This window comes from Pelodiscus sinensis, chromosome 5, assembly GCF_049634645.1.
Source record: "Pelodiscus sinensis isolate JC-2024 chromosome 5, ASM4963464v1, whole genome shotgun sequence".
In the NCBI taxonomy this organism is placed as follows: domain Eukaryota; kingdom Metazoa; phylum Chordata; order Testudines; family Trionychidae; genus Pelodiscus; species Pelodiscus sinensis.
Window position 1 is genome coordinate 56,220,429 of NC_134715.1, and position 20,202 is coordinate 56,240,630.

At 37.4% G+C, this 20,202-nt stretch overlaps 1 protein-coding gene across 13 annotated transcripts in view; it reads left to right on the forward strand.

Annotated features, from left to right (window-relative positions):
• TMEM131L (transmembrane 131 like) overlaps window positions 1-20,202 on the forward strand; it is a 121,059-nt gene that overhangs the window by 81,711 nt on the left and 19,146 nt on the right. For 8 of the 13 annotated variants that reach the window (XM_075930079.1, XM_075930083.1, XM_075930081.1 and 5 more), the window contains 11 exons: window positions 444-582; window positions 2,080-2,189; window positions 2,910-2,982; window positions 4,830-4,975; window positions 5,841-5,983; window positions 6,678-6,864; window positions 7,622-7,807; window positions 10,626-10,775; window positions 11,906-12,522; window positions 18,562-18,716; window positions 19,909-20,033. In XM_075930079.1, the coding sequence (XP_075786194.1) occupies window positions 444-582; window positions 2,080-2,189; window positions 2,910-2,982; window positions 4,830-4,975; window positions 5,841-5,983; window positions 6,678-6,864; window positions 7,622-7,807; window positions 10,626-10,775; window positions 11,906-12,522; window positions 18,562-18,716; window positions 19,909-20,033 (2,031 nt within the window). The remainder of the gene's footprint in view (window positions 1-443; window positions 583-2,079; window positions 2,190-2,909; window positions 2,983-4,829; window positions 4,976-5,840; window positions 5,984-6,677; window positions 6,865-7,621; window positions 7,808-10,625; window positions 10,776-11,905; window positions 12,523-18,561; window positions 18,717-19,908; window positions 20,034-20,202) is intronic. The other 5 variants (XM_075930080.1, XM_075930084.1, XM_075930089.1 and 2 more) reach the window with 2 other exon arrangements.

The following is a 20,202-nucleotide window of genomic DNA, read 5'->3' on the forward strand; positions in this document are numbered from 1 at the left end:
TATGGTAGCACAAATCCTCTCTGTCAACAGGTTGCATAGTAGTCTCTTCAGGGTCAGGGGTTTTCAATAGGTTTTAAGCTCTTTATTCCCTTGCCTAATGGATGTGACACATTGGGGACATGGGAGGGGAAAAGTGTGTGTCTCTGCATGAGACGTCCTTGTCAAGCTGGTGAATCATTGACATCAGCCCCTTTCCTGCATGAGAAAGAGGAGCTGTGTAAGCAGGGGGTCATCATGCTAGAGGTAGGAGAGCCGAGGTGTAAGGGACAAATGAAGGGTTAAATTGATAGTTAATGCAGGGTCACAGGGCATTACTTTGTTAAAGACTTTTCCAAGAAAAGGTTTTCTACCATAGTAAAGTACTCCTGTAAAATTCATGTCTGGAGACTAAAATCAGTTTCTTTTGGCTTTGACAAAGCTTTCTGTTTTCACCAATGAAACAGGAGGAATTTTCTGGGAATGACTCGAATTGCTCGCCCAAAGAAGCCTGAAGAGGAGTCATTTGCTTTCTTTTTGCCACGTTTGATTACAGAGCCTGGCCTGACATTAAACTTCAGTGCAACTGCACTTAAGAATAGTATGGTAATGATAACTGTTTTCAAGTTTTATCTAAGTTTGTATGTTGTTAGTTAGTGCAAATTATTAAGGGTTCAGTTCAGTGTTATTAATACAGTGTTTTTATATTGTATTCAAACTAGTTTTGAAAAAGGCTTTTGGAAAACTCCATACTAGTATATCTCAAGTCACCAGTTTTTTAAAATCCAATTGGCACATGTAATGGTTGAAGTATCATTAGTTCAGTACATTAACATAAATAAATTGAGGATTAAAACAATATACTGTAGATCTCACCTTCTCAAATGTTCATTAAAGCTTTCATCAGCTAGAGTAGAGTAGCTTGTAGTAGTAGAGTAGCTTATTATGAAACTATTGAATAAAAAGGAATAGTATAAAACAACAAATAGTCTTGCAGCACTTTAACAAAACATGTAGATGGTATGATGAGTTTTCATGGGCACAACCCACTTCTTCTGATGAATGGAGTTATTAAACATTCAGTTTTGAAATAAATAGGGGATTGGATGAGGGAGAGAGAGGGGGGGGGGAAAGGGAAAGAAATAGTCTATTCAAGTCTAATATAGGAATAGTATGTCTAGTATGGTCTAGGAATAATGTGTTTGGATATGCCCTGATGAGGGCTGTCTCTGGGGCTGGAGAATAGGGAAGTCACCCTAGCCACCAGCTTTCAGGGGGTAATGAACTGCTATGCCACTCTTATTTTTTCCTTCCCTCCCAATTAGCTGGCTGTGCTATTTGTTTTGGTTGACCGCTCAGGGGCCTGAAAACATTTTCCGTGCTGACTAGCAAACTATCTAGGACTGCTCCTGGCTATGATGATCTGTACAATTAACGATGTTTATAATTCCCTCTTAATCTTTATTACATTATGCATACATCTTTTATGAATGAATATTGTGCTTGTGAAATATCCCAGATTGGGACTATCAGGTAACACATGTCTTCCTGGAACAAGATTGTTCCCAGCAACTCAGTACTCATCAGCCAGCTTTTGGTCCCTACTAATCTGGCCTTGGCTCGAACCTGTCATATGGAGATGAAAGTCTTCACATGCAAATATGTTTATTTTCTTAATATTCAATTTATGTTTCTTAAACTGTCAGTCAATTGCATTAGCCAACTGGTCCCCTATTCATGTGTCTAAGTGAGGAAGAATATCCTTGCATACTTCACCTGTTTCTTTGGGAAACTTTTATGCCCGTCTACCAGTGGAACCTGATACTAAATCAAAATCCAAATAAAAGGAATACATCTTGAAAATGTAGACTCCCTTTTTGCATGTGTAGTTCTTCAAGCAATGTCATTTGCTTTTGCATCATGAAACTTTGCGCAGGTGTTGCATATATTTTTGTAAAATCCTAATGTGCAAAAAGAGAAGTCAGATCGAGAGTCCTTTGAAAATGAAGCCGGTGTTACCAGGGCTGTATTATTTTTACCTTGTTTTACAATTCTAGCACATAAGTATGTAGTTTTAACTTTTTTTCCCTCCAAACTGTTTAGGTAAAATATTTTATTCTAAGAAACCCCTCATCCTTCCCAGTTATGCTACAACTTCTTCCTCTGTCTTATTATCCTGATCCCCAGGCTTCACTGAGTCTGCTCAGCAAATGGTAATGAATATATTTTTATCTCAGAATACTGTTATACCTTTAAATGATCTATTTCTATCCTTTAGCATTGTTAGCCAACACTTGTTTTAACTTTTTAAAAGAAAGCCGAAGTTATCTGGAGGCATGGTTTCCCTTCAGTTTAAAATCCCATTTTGGGTGGTATATAGTAATCATGTCTAGTCTACCTTGATTTTCTAAACAAGATGTAAACACAAAAGCAGAACATGTTGGCCACGTATACAATCTTTAGGAAACAATTCTTATCAGAATGAATAATTTATTCAATAAATATCCCTTTCTGTTAATGAATTACCCAGAAATAGACTGTGATTTTCTCTAAACCCTAGTGCATTTCAAAGTAACAGGCTTGGTAATGTGGATGCTCCACTTATTCGACCTCAGGGACGTTATTTTGAAATAAAGCCCTAGTGTACACCAGGATTTAAAGAAAACCACAGTCTATTTCTGGGTAATTCATTAACAGAAAGGGATATTTATTGAATAAATTATTCATGAAACTTAGTTGTACGGTAGTCTGTTATTATGCAGAACTTTGTTTCCAAAGTATTCCACATCTGCCAAAATGCAATGGTAGATATTCTTGTCCTAAAAATAAGTGCCAGCATATAACAATACTGTAATTTCTCAAAAAATGAATATAATGATGTAATATAATATAACTAAGTTTAAATGCTTAAATTCTTGTCTTGGTTTATTTAGGTTTGACACAAAAGTGCAAGCTATTAATTTCACAACTACTGAATTTAGGCTCATGGAAGAGTATGCACACAGGGTAAGATGTCTCATTTTGACAGAAATAACATCTGACAAGTTAGAAAAATAAACATATTCCTAGTTACATTATATTTAAATTGCTGCTGAGTGCTGTTTATAGTAATTCAATCATAAGTTTTTTTTCATCTTGCATTATATTCTGTGCTTAACATTCTATCTTTTTCCGGAGTTTTCTTTTCAGTTGTTTCCTTACCACCCCTCCTCCGTGCCAACTGGAAGCTTAGTACAGTAGACTTCTGTTAATCCAGCACCTCTGGGGCACGTGCACTGAGTGGCCGGCTTTTCTGTGAGCTGGCTGGGATGCCGTGCATAACCCAATCCCCTTACCTTCCCCTCCCCTTCCCCAGAGGCAGACATCTCCCCTCCCTGCTGTAACCCACATGAGAGTGGCTAACCTGAGCGGTTCTGGGTTCCGTCCCGGTTCCGTCAGGACCGCTTGCCATTTTGATGCCGGGCTATCGGGGGTGCCGGACTATTGGAGTTTTACTGTACTTCCAAAAAGCATGTGGGTTCAAATCCTATATTAAGAATTTGTGATTACCTTAATATTGATTATATACTTATAGAGCTGTCTGATCATTTTATAATAAAAGAAAATTGAATTGGTCTAGTAGCTAAAACAGAGTTCCAAAATCTGAATTTCTGATTCTTCATCTCAGTTAGAACCCTGACTTGCTGAAAGAGATCTTGGAAATATCATTGAACTTCTAGTTATACTTGGGAGTTGATTTTTCCCATTTATTTGAGAAGTACATTTTGAAATAGTAGGGAGAACATTCCTCATTCCATAATCATTAAGCAGGTATTGAAAAAGAGATCTTGGCTGCAACAGTGCATTTATTTTTAAAATCCCATATAAAACCATAGCATGGCAAAACTCACATTGATTTCAATATAGTCAGGATTTCACCTAGAGCTTTTAAGGTCAGAAATATGGATGGCCTACAACCTGATACAGGCCAGATTCTTTTGCCCAGCAATTCTCTATAGAAGTCTATGGGGCAGATTTTAATGTGTCCTCTCCCTGTTAATTCATTCTGAAGGGGTGATTATGTACCTAACTACTGTGTTTGTGCAACGAGATGTTATAATCACATTTCTATATATATAATTATAGGTTATGTTTGCAAATTGCTCCATATGTTTTGCTTCTCATAAACATTAGCTGTTAATTGTATGTCATGTTTTGTAATTTTATCTTTTGGGTTATAAATTATTACAAATCACAAAAATACTTTTGCTTTTTGGGTGGCTTTTGTTTTTGTTGCATTGTGGAAAAGGAATACATGATCCTACCAAACTAAACCAAATTTGATAGTATTTCCAGACATACTGTGTTGGTGCTATTCTTTAGTTACAATATTAAGGAGTTCTCTGTGGTTTATTTCCAATGGCCCAAGTGATTAGTAATTCCCAACAGTCATTTCATCAATTAAATCAAGTTCTAAAGTTCAGTAGTTACTACATTTTCCTATACAGTTAGTGCACTATCACTTGTCCTGCTTTATAAAGTGGCTTGGGATTCCTTTAATATGAAAGCCACTGTATAAAAATAAACACTTTTTTCCATCTTAGCAAGTAAAATGTGATTAAAAATAAAGTAATACATTCATCATAATAAAAGAAATGTTGTAATATGAACTTTTGATCAAATAAACAGCTTTATCTGATTGATAGGTTTTATGCTTTCAGATTTGAAATAATTTTCATAAAACAAATTAAATGTCAATACTTGTACCTGTACCAGTGATAATTTTACATAGTGCTGAGCAGTGATGCAGTGTCTGCTATATTGGGATGGATGGATTGCTACGTTGTGCCAATTAAATAAATGTGTTTGTGTAGCAGGATGCACAGCAAGAGGGTCTTACCAACATGAAATCCAGTTTAGAGGTGCTTCAGTTACATTTACAACCATTGGAAACCCGAAGGATCGGTGTAGTTTTTACACCAGTTGACTACAAAAGAGTGACTTCCCTTATATTAATCCGGTAGGCCAACTTCTGAATTTTACCTACCTTTGTAAGCAACAAGTATTCATAGTTTCATGAAATTACTGTAGCAGGGACAAATATAGCATGTTTCCATTTTACATACCTCCATTTCATGTTCAAATGTTTTCAAAATCTGGTCTACGCTTTGCACTTGTGACAGTGTAATACTTAGACTTGTAAGTCAAGTAATATTTTTTGGTACACAAGCATATTCAAAAACACAGAGAAACTTACAGTGGCAATGCTTCACATTGCAGAGTTATCGCCTCAATTTCCCTGTCCATTTCATTCCTGTGAATATAGAAGAATATAATTTGGCTCTTGTCACTAAAACATAATTTTCATTTAACTCCTTGATGTTAGGAATCCAGTTAATGTCATGTGGTCTGTTAGACTACATTGGCTCTTACGAGACCAAGTGTAGGGACCCAGAGCCTTGATTGAATAGCAGGCTGATTATTGGCATTTCTTTCAGAAGAGAATGTTGGGGAAAGAATTTTCTCCACCCCTCTCACTGGCTGAGGCTGATGCCATCTGTTGGCAGACCCTCTGGTTCCCAGCTACTCCCTGCCCACTACCTTGAGGAAGATCTCTATGGAATTTGTATCAACAGTGCACAGGGGGTAAAATTCATCTCTGCTCAGAAAGCCTAAATGAGTGGCCTTGTACTGACTTGCTGTATGAGGGTGAATTTGATCCACAGTGTGCACACTGATTCTGCTGCTGCCTGACCTCTGCAGCTATGGGAGTGGGAATTGATAGACTGACACCAAGCACCAAGATGGTGATAGGAATGGGTTGGTTTTGCCGAGTTATCTTTTCTGTATCAAAAGCTGATTGTGTGGTTTTCCTGTTGTGACAGAAATAACTTGACTGTTCTGGATGTGGTCAATGTAGAAGGTTTTGGAGCCAGAGAATTATTAAAAATAGGTGGAAGACTGCCAGGTACAGGGGCATCACTTAGATTTAAGGTGCCAGAAGCTACACTCATGGACTGCAGGCGACGTGAGTAACAAAAACCAAGTCTCTGATCCTGTAGCAACATATTACTGTGTTCCACATAGTTTGTGACTCAGTAGTGATGCTGCTGTTATACATTATTATAGCATAAAGGGGGATAAATCATAATCCTGATTAGCGATGGTGACTGAAATATTTTTTGTAAATTAACATCAACAAAACAACCTAGATGGTCAGAGAATCATCTTTAAAAAGCATTTCCCTCAAGCATGCCCTCCACTACCTTCCTGTAGTTCAGAAATATACTCCATATATGTTAGTGCAGTCAATATATGTAATGGTAAAAAATACTTCTTGAGTTGAATAAAAACCATTGTGGAAGAAATTGCATTTTGGTATTAGTAAAAAGTAATGTGGAGCAGTATGGAAATATTTTTTCTATCAATAATACTGCTGCTATATTTAGTGAAATATAATTTGTCAAAGAACAACTGGATAGCCCAGTAGAGAAACAGATGCAAGTTCTGTTATGTCATAACACAAGACTAATGATCTAACAAATTCTGTGGTATGTTAAACCAAAATGTAACTTATCAAATGAAAAATCTAACTGTTAGTTTTGGAAGTTCTTTTTAAAAATTGAACTATACGCAGTAATTTCTAAAATAATAATATTAAAAGTAAAATTACTATATCTATGCGCTATGTAATTCCTGAATGCTAATTTTGTTTCCTTTAGAACTGAAAGACAGCAAAAAAACTGTATCTATCACAAAGAATTTCAAAGTGGAGAATATTGGGCATCTTCCTATAACTGTATCATCTATGAAGATTAATGGTTACAGTTGTCAAGGATATGGGTTTGAAGTGTTAGATTGTCAGGAATTTTTCCTTGCTCAGAACTCTTCGCGGGAGATCAGCATTGTGTAAGCACTGATTGTGTACCGAGAACATAGTTTATCCTAAGTGTGAATTTGAAATAACAGAAGAACCTCACCTCATTAGTCCACAGAAGAAGTTCAGTCTGTTCTAAATTCACACACATCTCCTCTTTTTAGTTGTTATTATAGCGAGGTACTCAAGTGAGGTCTCATATTAGTAAAATTTTATTATTTTACAAAACATGCTATCATATATTATTACTATATTATGAACTAATTATTTTTGGCTGTTTGATCATAAGTTTACTGATTTGCTATGGCTGTCTGAGTCATTAGTACCAGCTAATCAGATATTTTAAGTGATTTTTTCCTAATGTCCATGTAAATATAACTCAAGATTTCAACCATAAAGCAAATACAGTACACTTTCAACTATTGACTAAAAGTCTCTACATTTTAGTACTGCACAAAGAATTTAATTTAGAATTTATTGATTATCCATTTTCTTTTTCTAGGAGGAAATATCAAAATTGCATAGTACTTTACAGTATGTCACATAGAGAATGCTGGTTTAATTACAGTTGTGAAGCAGGTACACAAGGAGTTCTCTTGACTTAGGCAGATATTAACATCAATATATAAACTGGTCAGCAGGAGGCAATGTTGGAGCAAGCTGCTGTAACCTGTCTTTTTTCATATTATTAAATTGGAAGTTCTTTACTGTTTTTAAATCAATGACGTCTTAATAAAACTAAATCTTATAATTGACAAATAACATGGGCCTCATTTGTTTTGTTGACAGGTTTACGCCTGATTTTACGTCTTCATGGGTAATCCGTGAGCTTACTTTGGTGACTTCTGCTGATGTAGAGTTCCGCTTCACTCTCAATGTTACTCTTCCTCACCATTTGTTACCTTTGTGTGCAGATGTGGTCCCGGGGCCTAGCTGGGAAGAGTCTTTCTGGAAGCTCACAGTTCTCTTTGTTAGGTAATATACTTGCTTCGGTGCCATGCACCTCTCTCCCGAATTAAAAAGAATATAAGATTTATTGTTGCATTTGGTTTTTTGAACTATGTTTCAGCAGCTGCCCTCTTTATATAAAATGACAGTTTTATGGAAATGTATAATTTCATGGTGTGCAATTAAGATCTGATCCTTCAAAGGGTTGGGTACTGAATATAGAGAATACTCAGCACTTTGCAGGATTGGACTTACAACAATTAAGTTTGGGGAGAGAACATATGTTTTCCTGCCTGGAAAGTGCCCTCCACACCAGTGGCACTGTTACATTAGATAACTATCAATTGTTAGCAGGGCTGCAAATAGAAGTTGTTCAAGCTTCTAACAAAGGCATACACTTTATGAACTAATTCTCTGTCTCATCCAAGTCTACTAAAGTGCAATTCTCTGTTGCATCCAAGTGTTCTAACTTGTGCCAGGTGAATATGAACCGTATAGAAACACGCGTCAGCTAAGGATAGTTAGAACAGAGCAGTGCTTTTTTTGTTTAAAAAAAAAAAAAAAAGTCCTGGTACAAGGGTTGCCAGATGGTTTTAAAAAAAAAAATTGATAAAAATGTGTCGATGGGGGGGAAAAAAAACAAAACACCACTGGGGAGTAACCAGGGAGACTTGGGAGGTTGGGGCCTCTTTAATTGCCACGTTTTCCGAGCAGGCTTCCATCCGGCACGGCACAAGTGCTCCCAGGGCCAGCTGGGGGCTGTGCCAGGGAAAGCAGTGAGTGCTCTCAAAAAATGGTGATGGTGCCATACTGCTGCTTACCACCACAAAAAAAGCACTGGAACAGAGTAAACATTAGCCATTTCCCCTTCTACCTCCTGGAGTCCCTTTATCCTACAGTGCATTCCTCCATGCCAAGGAAATCCTTGGCAATAGATGAGTGCAGTTTCAGCCACTGCCTGAGCAGCCCAGAAAGAGCTGAATAGCATTTTTGGTAGGTTTAAATGGATTTCAGTGATGCTGTTTAAAACAAACAGCATACAATGAGGTTTACCAGTTATTTTGAGAGAGAGGTTTTCTCTTGAAATAACTGCATCTTAACAGCGTCTGTTATTTTGAAATAGTGCTATTTCAAAATAGCGCCATAACGCGAATATGCAAATGAAGCACGGGATATTTAAATCCCGGCTTCATTTACAGTTTTGAATGTCTACATTTGCATACCTCTATCGAAAGAGGGTGCAAGTGTAGACATACCCTGACAGATTTATTAGGGCATAAGCTTTCATGGATAAAACCCACTTCATTAGATGAGTTGGAATGGAAATTAGAGGCAGGGAATATATAAGCACAACAGAGAAGTTATTTGTCAAATGTATGACCAGTGTTAATGAGGCCAGGCAAGTCAGGGTGGATGTGGGCTTATACCTAATAAATCTGTTTAGTCTCTAAGGCAGAAGTGAACAATAAAAAATAAAAAAAAAAAGAAAAAAGCAGACCATAAGGGTTAGTCTCTGGCAGGCCACCACCATTAGATTTACCTTACCTCCCCAGTTATCAGGTAATCACAGCTCTCATTGGCTGTGGATTGCTGTTCGTGGCCAATGGGAGCAGCGGGAAGTGGTGCAATCTAGAACACAGTTACCTGCCGCTCTCATTGGCCACGAACAAAGATCTGCCAGCAAGAACTGCAGTCACCCTGCGCAGTTAAATAATGGAGGTGGGTGCGCAGGTAAATATGGAGGTGGGAACCCACCAGAGACTAACCCTGCAGACCACATCCATCCTGCAATCTGGAATTTGCCCACCCCTGTTCTAAGGTGCCACAGGACTCCTCGTTGTCTTTATATTTGTATCATGCGTAGCAATGAGCATGTTATTGGGGCTTAAGAAGTAATGATATCTCAGAATCATAGACGTTTGAGTCAGAGAGGACCTAATAGATCATCCAGTCTATCTTTCTGCAAAAATATGTTTGCATGTCCCATACATGAAAAGTACGTAGTTTAGCATAGTATGCCCATTAGCTAGTGATGTTAAGTAGTGACTAATAAGTTAATTGAGTAGTCGATTGAATTTCCATCAACTACTCGATTGCTTGATAAGGGGATTAGCTGCCGAGGCGGCTTAAGCCGGGACTAAGCAGTCCCGGCTCACGCTGGGTCCCAGAACACTACAGCTCTGCTTTTTAAATGTAGTAAGAGCTGCCTGGCTCTTACTGCATTTAAAAAGCAGAGCCGCAGTGGTCTGGGACCCAGCGCAAACCAGGACTCCTGCTGCCCCTCTCCCTCCCATCTCCCCGCGCCCCTGTGGAGATGGTGCTGGAGGGAACCAGCTTTAGAGCTGGTTCCCCCCAGGACTGGCTCCTGCTCCCCTCCCCTTGCTGCCTCTGGCAAGGGGGGAGAAGCGAGTGGTCGAGTAGTGACGGCTTATCGGGTAGTCTACTACTCAACAAGTTGCTTACATCCCTATCATTAGCACTTGTATTGTTTTGAGACCTATGCTGTATTTAAGCAAAATGAGATATGTCTGCCCTCAGTTTAGTCTGCACATTTTCTTAGTTGGTATAGGTTTGAATATTTTTGTTTTTGCTGTAAAACTAATAGTTCGGTTGTTTTGCTGGAAAATATTCATAGCTCTTAGAACTTAAAAAACAGTAAAAAAATATGACTTTTAAAAACTTTACATTTTACCATACCCTATTCCTCCAGTTTAATGTCAGCTATCTTCATGTTTGGAATTTATCAACACATAGTTTGAAAAACAATCCTTGGTGTGGAATTTATCTGTTTTGTTGATTTGTCTAGAGACATGAATGTACCAAAACCTATTGTTTTCTTTTGCAGTTTCTCCCTATTGGGTGTGATTCTAATAGCCTTCCAACAAGCGCAGTACATTTTGGCAGAATTCATGAAATCAAGACAGAGACCAAATCCCAGTTCTTCGTTACAGCAAAACAGCAATCCTTTGGATATAATCAACTCTGATTCCTACAAGTAAAAATTCTTCTTCTGAACTGCTCTCATTTACACTTTGTCATTTTCTGAATTTTGTAATGTGAACTTCTTTATGGAAATACTGTTCCGGGAAACGTTTCTCATTCAGGGTGCGTCTGCACAGCACCCTAAAATCGAAATAAGATACACAAGTTGCACTAAGCAAATTGCATATCTTATTTCAAAACTATTTCAAAATAGTTTATTTTGAAATTTGGCATGACTACACAGCTCCAAATTTCAAAATAACGTACTATTTCGAGCCATCTGTATCTCTCCTGCAATGAAGTTACTAGGATGGCGAAATAGCTGACCCGTTATTTCAAAAATATTTTGAAATAACAGGTGGTTTATGTAGATGTGGGGTAGCTATTTTGGGATACCTTTGGTATCCCGAAATAGCCATGCAGTTGTACTTTCAGTGAGCTTTCAGATGCACTCTAGTGTTTTAATATTTACACAATAAATAATCTTGTATACTAGATAATGTAATATAAAATGGGTAATGTGAGTAGCTGCTGTTACGGTTTGATAGGAATTACATGTACTTATTTAACAGTCACAGAAATTAGGAACAGAAAACATTCTGTAGACCATCAAATCTTAACCTCTGAATTTAGGTTCTGATTCAGCCAAGCATTTACGCGTGTATTGGAATTGATCCAAGCACTTAAGGTCATACATAAAATCACAGTGAAAGTGTGACATTTAATTAAATATCAGGGTGCCCATAACCTTTGTGTAGGAATTGTTGCTGCTGTTGAAATCTAGATATAAATAAAAATGCAAATTCCTGTGTGGCCAAACAAGATGCACATGCATAAGGCTGATGCTCCTTTGTGGCTGCCTTAGTACTCAGTGGGAGCTATGCATGCAGCTTTGGTGAGAATTTAACCAATAGTCATTACGTGAAATCTTTACACTGTGAGCACCCATTTCTGGTAGGACAGAAAATAGATTCCAATAAATTGTCCCTTCTTGAGTTTTATGCAGAAAGAAGGTAGAAATTCAGTTCTTCTGTTTCATTAATATTCATACCTCTCATTGAATACTGTTTAAAAAGATATAATTTAATGATGGCTTTGCATATATTTAAAAAACACCATAATAATTATTTATTGTGTTTCCAGGGGCAGCTGCAAGACCTTTATGGATTCCTGTAACACCTCTGATAAAGGCAAAGGAAAAGGATTCCTTTCTGTAGCCACTCCATCCAGCCGAAGCCAGAATGCTGCAAAGAGAAGTCCAGCAACCTATAGCCACTCTCAGAAGAAACACAAATGTTCAGTTTACTATAGTAAACAAAAACCAAACACAATAACTGGCAATGTCATTACAACTACTGATGAAAAGCAAAATCAGACTCTAGAGAACCAAACCTCGGCACCAAAAGAGGACATTTGCACTGATATTGTTAGTGAGAACTGGCTAAAGTATGCAAATGGTATAAATGAAAACATGCAGAAGAATTTAACTCTTCCAGAAAACTTTCTGGATAAAGAAGAAAGTGCACTAAAAAATACAGTTCTCATGAAAAGTTCTTCTTCAGTGTGTGATTTGAAGGAGGATCTTCAAACATGTATGTTTCCTAAGGAAACTAACCTTAAAACTTTAGAAAATATAACTGAGCTCAAAGAACAGGAGTTCTATCCTCTGCAAACATCTAAGAAGCTACCTGAAAGTCACTTGTCAAGAAATTCACCCCAGCAGCAGCCAGAATTGCAAGACATTTCCAGGAAAACTAATGGTAATCTTTCCATTTATATAATTCATTTTGAAATTATTGGACTTCTTGGGTGAAAATCTTGACCCCATTGAAATCAATGGCAAAACATTCCTTTATTTCACTGGGGCTAGGATTTCACTCTTTGTGTGGAATAGTGGAGATTTTACTCATGCTTCTTGATTTTGATATGTTTATGCAGATTTGCAAGCAAGAGGATCTGACCAGAAAAAATTCCTTTGTGTTGTAAATCACAGCTGTGGCTAAGATTCAACTTCAAGGGTATTTCTGAAAGTTTGCAGCTGAAAGCAAGTTTCATATCACATGGATATGATAAAGTTTTAGGACTTCACACTTGCTTCAGTGCATAAATCCACACTGTAATATTTGTAAAGGTTAAACAAAGTTTAGATTTGAACACATTTTCATCATAGATATAATTAAAATACTGTTTATCTTTGGTCAGATATTCAAATAATTTAAATCCTTAAAAATAAATAAGTAAATAAACAAACTCTTTGGGGAGTGTAGCTATATCTGATTACTATTTAGGTCCACTAGAAATCTGGGGTATTATTGCTGAGCTGCTAGCATACCCACTGATTTTGTTTGGAGTTGTGCTTAGCACTTCTGAAAGTCACTCATTTGGCTTTTGTAATAATACAATAACCTAGAAAGGCCAAAAGCTGTTACTGCAGTATTTGGCTATTCTCACATTATTAGGAGTTCACAAGTTGCCTCTTTTATCAAGAGACGTTTAGTTTGTGACCTTAAATTAAAAGACGCGCTTTCCCCAGGAAAAAGCATAGGAACTCACAGGAGCAATGCAGGTTAGGAAGTCAAAGGAATATTTCTTGTGGCTGTGTGTTTTCACTGAGAATGTAGCAAAAGCAAATCCATTGATTAAATCCCAGATATTCAGTTGACAAAGTTTGTTTCTGTTGACATCCTGATAAGTAACTCTCTGCTTGTCTGTTGGTGGTGGGACTAGGAAAAAACAAATCTGGGTTTTGTTCTTAGATCTGCCACAAACTTACTATTTGACCCTGAATCAGTCAGTTCCCCTGTATATTCCCTCATCTGTTAAATCTATTTACAATATTACTATTTACTCATCCCAGATATATTGACAAACTAATTTCACTAATATTTATGAAGAGCTTTGAAATGTTTGATGTTCTAGAAGCACAGTGTTGTTGTTAACCTACTTTAGATTCTCACAGCAATGAAGTAAAGTTTAAAAAAGTTGTTTACACTTTTAAACATAACCAAATACATAGGAAAATATCTTCAGTTACGGTTCAGAGAATCATTCTTTATACCTAAACTAAGATGTTTCCTACTGTAAATGGCACTGCACTCTTAACAAAAGTGTTGCATAAAAGCCTCCGCCCGAGGTATTACTTGATTTTACACATGAATTTTCTGGAAATACACTAAACTGTAAGGTCTTGCCAACACATGACTTAGAGACTGACAAAAACCTCCTGCTGACTGCATTGCTGTGGGGGGGATATAATTATTTACAAAGCCATTTTTATCATCACAAAATATAAAATCTCAGAAATGTAAGGTTAGGAGGGATCTCAAGAGGTTATCTAGTCAGATTATCTGCATTGGGGCCAGATCAAGAACACCTGGACCATCACTGTTTGTTAAATTCTCCAGTGATGGGGACTCCACAGCCTCCCTTGGAAGCCCATTGCGATACTTAACTGTCGTTATAATTAGAAGGATTTTCTTAATATCTAACCTAAATCTCCCTTACTCATCCTATCTTCACTGGACATGGAGAACAACTGATCGCAGTCCTCTTTATAATAGCCCTTAAGTTATTTGATGACTGTTATCAGGTCCCCCCCCCCTTAGTTTTCGTTTCTCAAGACTAAACATGCCCAGTTTTTTTTTTTAACCTTTCCTTATAGGTCAGGTTGTTTAAACCTTCTATCATTTGTTCTCTGGACTTTCCAATTTGTCCACATCTTTGTTGAAGTGTGGTGCCCAGAATTGGACACACTATTCCAGGTAAGACTTCATGAATGCCAAGTAGAGCAAGACAGTTACTTCCATATGCCTTGCATATCATACTCCAATTAATACACCCCAGATACTATTTTTGTGCAAAAACATCACATTGTTTGCTCATATTCAATCTATGAACCACTATAACCCCAGTAACTATTCTAGTACTGCTACCTAGCCAGTTATTTCCCACATTGTAGTTGTTCATTCCTTCGTGCTTGTCTTTCTTGAATTTTACCTTGTTGAGTTAACCAATTCTTCAAAGTAGTTTTGAATTATAATCCTGTCCTCCAAATTGCTAGAAACTCCAGCTTGGTTTCATCTGCAGATTTTATAAGTATCCTCTCCACTCTATTATCTAAATCATTAATGAAAATTATATATAATATTGGTCTGACCCAGTGGGACTCCACTAATACATCTCCCTAGTTTTACAGTGAAGCACTGATAACTACTCTTTGAGTTAGGGATGTTAAATATAGTTGAATCAACTAATTGACTCATTGATAAGTGGGGGAGTCTCAGGAAAGAGCTAACCCTGCTGTGGCTCTGCCTTTGAAATGTATTAAGAACCAGCAGGGAACACATACACACCCCGGCTGCACTTTAGCCTCTTAAATGTATTTAGAGCCTGCCAGCTCTTAATGCATTTAAAAGGCTGAAGCGCAGGGGGGGGGGGGGAGACCAGGCACAAGCCAGGAATCAGCTGTCCTAGCTCATACCAGGTCCCTCTCCTCTGTGCTTTTGATTTTTAAATGTATTAAGATTTGGCAGGCTCTTAATACATTTTAAAAGAAGAGGCGCGGTGTCTGGGACTGGGTGTGAGCTGGGAATCAGCTGAAACTTTTAAGCCAGTTTCCCCCCAGCACCGGCTCCTGCTCCTCCCCTTACTGCCTCTGATAGAGGCAGCAGTGTGGGGGAGGAAGCGATTAGTCGAGGGACTAGTGGACTATCCGATAAGCTTTTGTGTATTGGATAGTTGACTAGTTGCTTACATCCCTACTTTGAATATGGTATTTGAATCAGTAATAGTAATTTTATCTTGACCACATTTCCCTAGTTTGTTTATGAGACTGTGAAATGGGACTTGGTCAAAAGTCTTATTGAAATCAAGATATATCATGTCTACCATTTCTACCCATCTGTATCAAAGAAAGAAATTTGTTTGGTTTGGTATGACTTGTTCTCGATAAATTTGTGTTGGTTATTACAAATAAGCCTGTTATCTTCTAGATGCTTACAAATTGGTTGTTTGATAATTTATTCCAGTCTCTTTCCAGGTGTCAGAGTTAGGCTAACTGAGCTATAATTTTCCCAGTCCTCCTTGTTTCCCTTTATAAAGATAAATACTGTGTTTGTCCTTTTCTAGTCCTCTGGGACTACATCCACCCTCCATGAATTCTCAAAGATAATTGCAGATAGTTATTGCTTCAGCAAGTTCCTTAAGTTCCCTAGGATGAATTTCACCAGATCCTGCTGACCAGTTATGTCTAACTTATCTTATATTCTTTAACCTTTTCTTTCCTTACTTGTTTTGTGTTCCTTCCCCTTGTTGTTAATATAAATTGTCTTGAGCATCTGGTCAGTTTTCTTTTTTAGTGAATAATGAGGCAAAATCAGCATTAAACCTTAACCTTCTTAAGGTCTGTTGTTAGCTTTCCTTCCCCACTAAGTAGTGGACCTGTGTTTCCCTTAGTCTTTCTCTTGTTCCTAATATATTTATATGACTTCTTGCATTCTTTTCTGTTCCTTATTAAATATAATTCATTTTGTTTGTTAGTCTTCTCATTTTGTCCCTACGTGCCTGTGCTATTGTTTTGTACTTGTCCTTCACAATTTGTATTGTAGAATTCCTTTTTGATTTTTCAAGTCATGAAAGAGCGCCTGATGGAGCCATATTGGCTTCTTATGATTGTTCCCATCTTTCCTTCATGTTTGGCTAGTTAGCTATTGCACCTTTAATATTGTTTCTTTTTCCCTTAGATTTTCTTATCTATCAGCAGTTTTTAAAATCTGCTGTTTTAAATTCAACTCTTTCATAGAACATCTCTTGGTTATTCAGTATCAAATGTTAAAGAACTAAATGAACAAGCAATGAAACAAACAAGCTGTTTGTTTCAATTATCTGTTGACTCCTTGGCATTCTTGGGGCTTGTTGGTGGTCCAAAGTTCTGAGGTTTAATTTGTAGGTGGTTTGGGACTATAAATTCAATCTGTATCAGACCAGTATGAAACATTCATGAATGTTAATTATAGAGAGTCTTCGTGGCACCAAGCCTTCAGGAAACAATTTACTCTGTGTATTATATCTTAGAAGGCAGTTACACATTTTTAGAAGATCAGTAACTTGATTTTTCCAGCTCCACTCTGTGATCTTGCTCATTGCTTTGTTTTGTGATGATTCTTCACTTCTCCTTATCCCCTCCATGCTCATCCATGCCCCTTTCATTGTAATGCTGCTGTCCACAGAGGGAGGGTTGACCTCTTCAGAGGCTTCAGGCGTTGCTAGTTAACTGGCTAATAAGCAGCACCGAAGAATGCCTCCAAGGATCTGCACTACTGTTCTGTCTGTGGTATAATCATGACTTTTGTTCCTTATGCATGCCATGTGCAGTGCGCCAAGAGCCTTGTCATTGGGTCACAGGGTAATCTGAAATGTTTTTATTTCTTAATCTTCTGAAGCTGAAGAACTGAGTAAGTATTGTTCAGTAATATCAGTGTAGAACATTACAATTAAAAAGAAAGCTGAAAATAGGGGTCAAATCAAATAAAGGCTGCCAGACAAAAGAGAACACTTCTCAAGTAATGCAAAGAATAAGGAAGAAAAAAGAAGCCTGCTCTGACCTCCCCCATGCCCTCAAAAAGTCAAAGGAAAACTTTCAAAAATAAATTGAACTTAAGTCACCTAAAAGCAGCCCGTGAAGGAAATTCAGCTGACTTCTTCTCAGCAACATTGGGCAGCAGGACCGTCTGTTGTCTCAGCACCTTAGCAGCCCAACCACAGACAAGTTTTTGAGGGCATCATAGCAGAAAGCATTTTAAGGGGGGGTTTGAAAGGAAGATAATGAATAAGTACTGATCTACATATGAAAGGTAATTTAGAATAAGGTAGAATGAATTTACTGTGAGATTTACTTTTTCTGATTAGCTCCAACGCTCTTGTTCCAGGATAAGAGTATGTTATTCTGAATTATTTTAGTCATTTGCTTAATCTGTGTTATAGAGGATAAAGATAATTTGAAATAAGGCATTCTCATTCTAGAATAAGATCATCCATATATGGGGCTAGGCAGGCATAGCCTTTCCATTTTCAGCTCCATTCCGTCATCTTGCTCTTTCTCCATGTAGACAAGATGTTAGTTTTGTGGATGATTGTGAGAAGGGGAGCATAGGAGAAAGCAGTAAAGTGCTTGTTTGATAATTTAAACAGTTGGTCTTTGGAGGCTGGCCTGATTTTGGGGTTGGTAGAAACTGACATCTCGATAGAGAAGAAAAAATGGAAGGTAGAGTGGACCGTAAAGAGCCTTGAAAGTAAAACAAGTAGCTTATGTTTAATGTGATGAAAAAAACAGGAGCCAGTAGAGGGATGTAAAAAGAGGACAAATAAGAATGATGCTTGCAGTAGCATTTTGCATAAATATGAGCTGTTCAATTGCATGCATTAAGGACAGGGAAAAGGATGTTGTAGCAATCGAGATGTAAGATGAGAGTCTGGTTGAGAGTTTTAGCTAAATATGCCCCCAGTGTGATTCTAATTGTAGGGGTTAAAGATCCAACTGACCTAGGGTATTTATAGCAGGGTGGAGGAAGTGTATATTAATACCGTTATATAAATAACTGCCTCTTGTAGCCAGGTTTAGAATTTTTGCAACCTCACTGTTAACTTTTGGATGGGGGAGGGACTAAGGAGCAAAAGAAAAAAATGATTATAGTGTTTTGGGAAGCATCCAAATGTGGAAATGTTGGCCAGGGTGAAATGGGAGCGACTGGGGAGCCTCATGTTCTTCACAAAGTTACACTGTTTGTACTGTTTCATTCCAGGGAATAACCAGCAAGTGCCTCTCAGGATTGAAACAGAAAACTGTGAAATTCTGAAAAAGCAGGTTAACATGAAGCCTTCCACTGAGAAAAAGATTAGTAAAGGACCTAAGGAGGATATACCATGCTGCGGAAAACAGGAAGTTGTTTCAGTTGAGGTTTGTATTAAATGATCCTATTTCTTTTCATATTTAAAATGCCTAAAATAAAAAAGAGAAACAGTCGGTAAAGAATAAATCCTAAAATACTGATAATCTGGTGAATGACTAGAATCCTCAGGTTGTGATATTCTCTGTATCCTAGTTATATGCATTAATACTGGATTATAAAATGATAAACATGTTTTGGTAGATTCACAAGTAGGCTCTACATGTAGAGTGGGCGATATCACAGATGTGTTTGTTTCCCTCCAATTAATATTAGTGCAAGCACAAGCTTACATATTTACACAGTCTGACTTAAGTCTAATTAATACTAAGTGTGAGCATCAGTACTGTTGTGTGGGAGCTCCCTCCTCTAGCCCTTGTTAGAGAGCAAACAATGATTGTCCTTCCCCCTTTCACTGGGTTTTTGTTTTTTGTTGGTTTTGGTTTTTTGGAAGGGGTGGGGAGTTTTATGGCTAGAATTATACAGGAGGTCAGAATAGATGATCACAGTGTTCCCTTTCGTCTTTGGTACTGTTACTCTAATCTCTGTGCCAGAATCTGAATTTGAGCATGACAAAAGACAAATTAATTTACACAAAATGGTAACTAGTAATAACCACAAGGAACTTGCAAGTTAGCATCTTTTCATCAAAGATTTCAGAATCTTTTTCTGAATTTGCTATTTACATTACAAAGCAATTAAGTGGCTTTTTAAGGTCACTGGTAGAGCAGGAGATAGAATCAGAAGTGGGATCTATGTAATCCTTTCATGAAGAGCTTTAATAATAAATTACATGCCGTACTTCCGGACTGAAAACGTACTGAATACATTTGCTGTATCCTACTCTTGTTTTCAGAAAATGTTAATGCAGTGATGTTTCTAGTGTTTAGTCCATTAAGATTCGTATAGTTCATTTCCCTTGTCATCCTGTTCATTCCCTACTTCGTTCAGGGACAGGGAAAGAACCAGGAGATTCCAAAATTTTTCTCTCTCAACTGTTGTTGGTGTTATGAAGGTCTGAATCTTGGGTAGGTAGATTAAGTGGTGATCTTGGAAAGTGGCACTAAATCTAGGTGTAACTGTGTAAAAGAGTCATTTTGCGAATGTACTTTGGCTAGATAAGTATCCCTAATACATTTGTATCAGTGGTTTTAATTGATAATAGACAAGTTGTCTTACTCGTTCTTGCCTTTATCTTTTCAGCAGGAAGATGCTTATAGGAAGAAGAGATCGCAGGAGAAGAGAGAAGGAAATTTATTGAATACAAGTTGGAATAGAAATAGGACATCTAGAAAAAACAAGAAAAAGAATGTTAATGCATCTCCAAGGTGTGTGTTGTATCCTCAGATGATCACAATTTTATTACGCCATTTCAAAACTGGAAATGGTTTCATTTCTGGATTTTTAATCTCTTTAGTGCAGGTTATAGTGCACACTATAGAATAGTGTGCAGGTTATGGTATGATAATGCAGTCTGAGGTAGAACTGTCATATTAA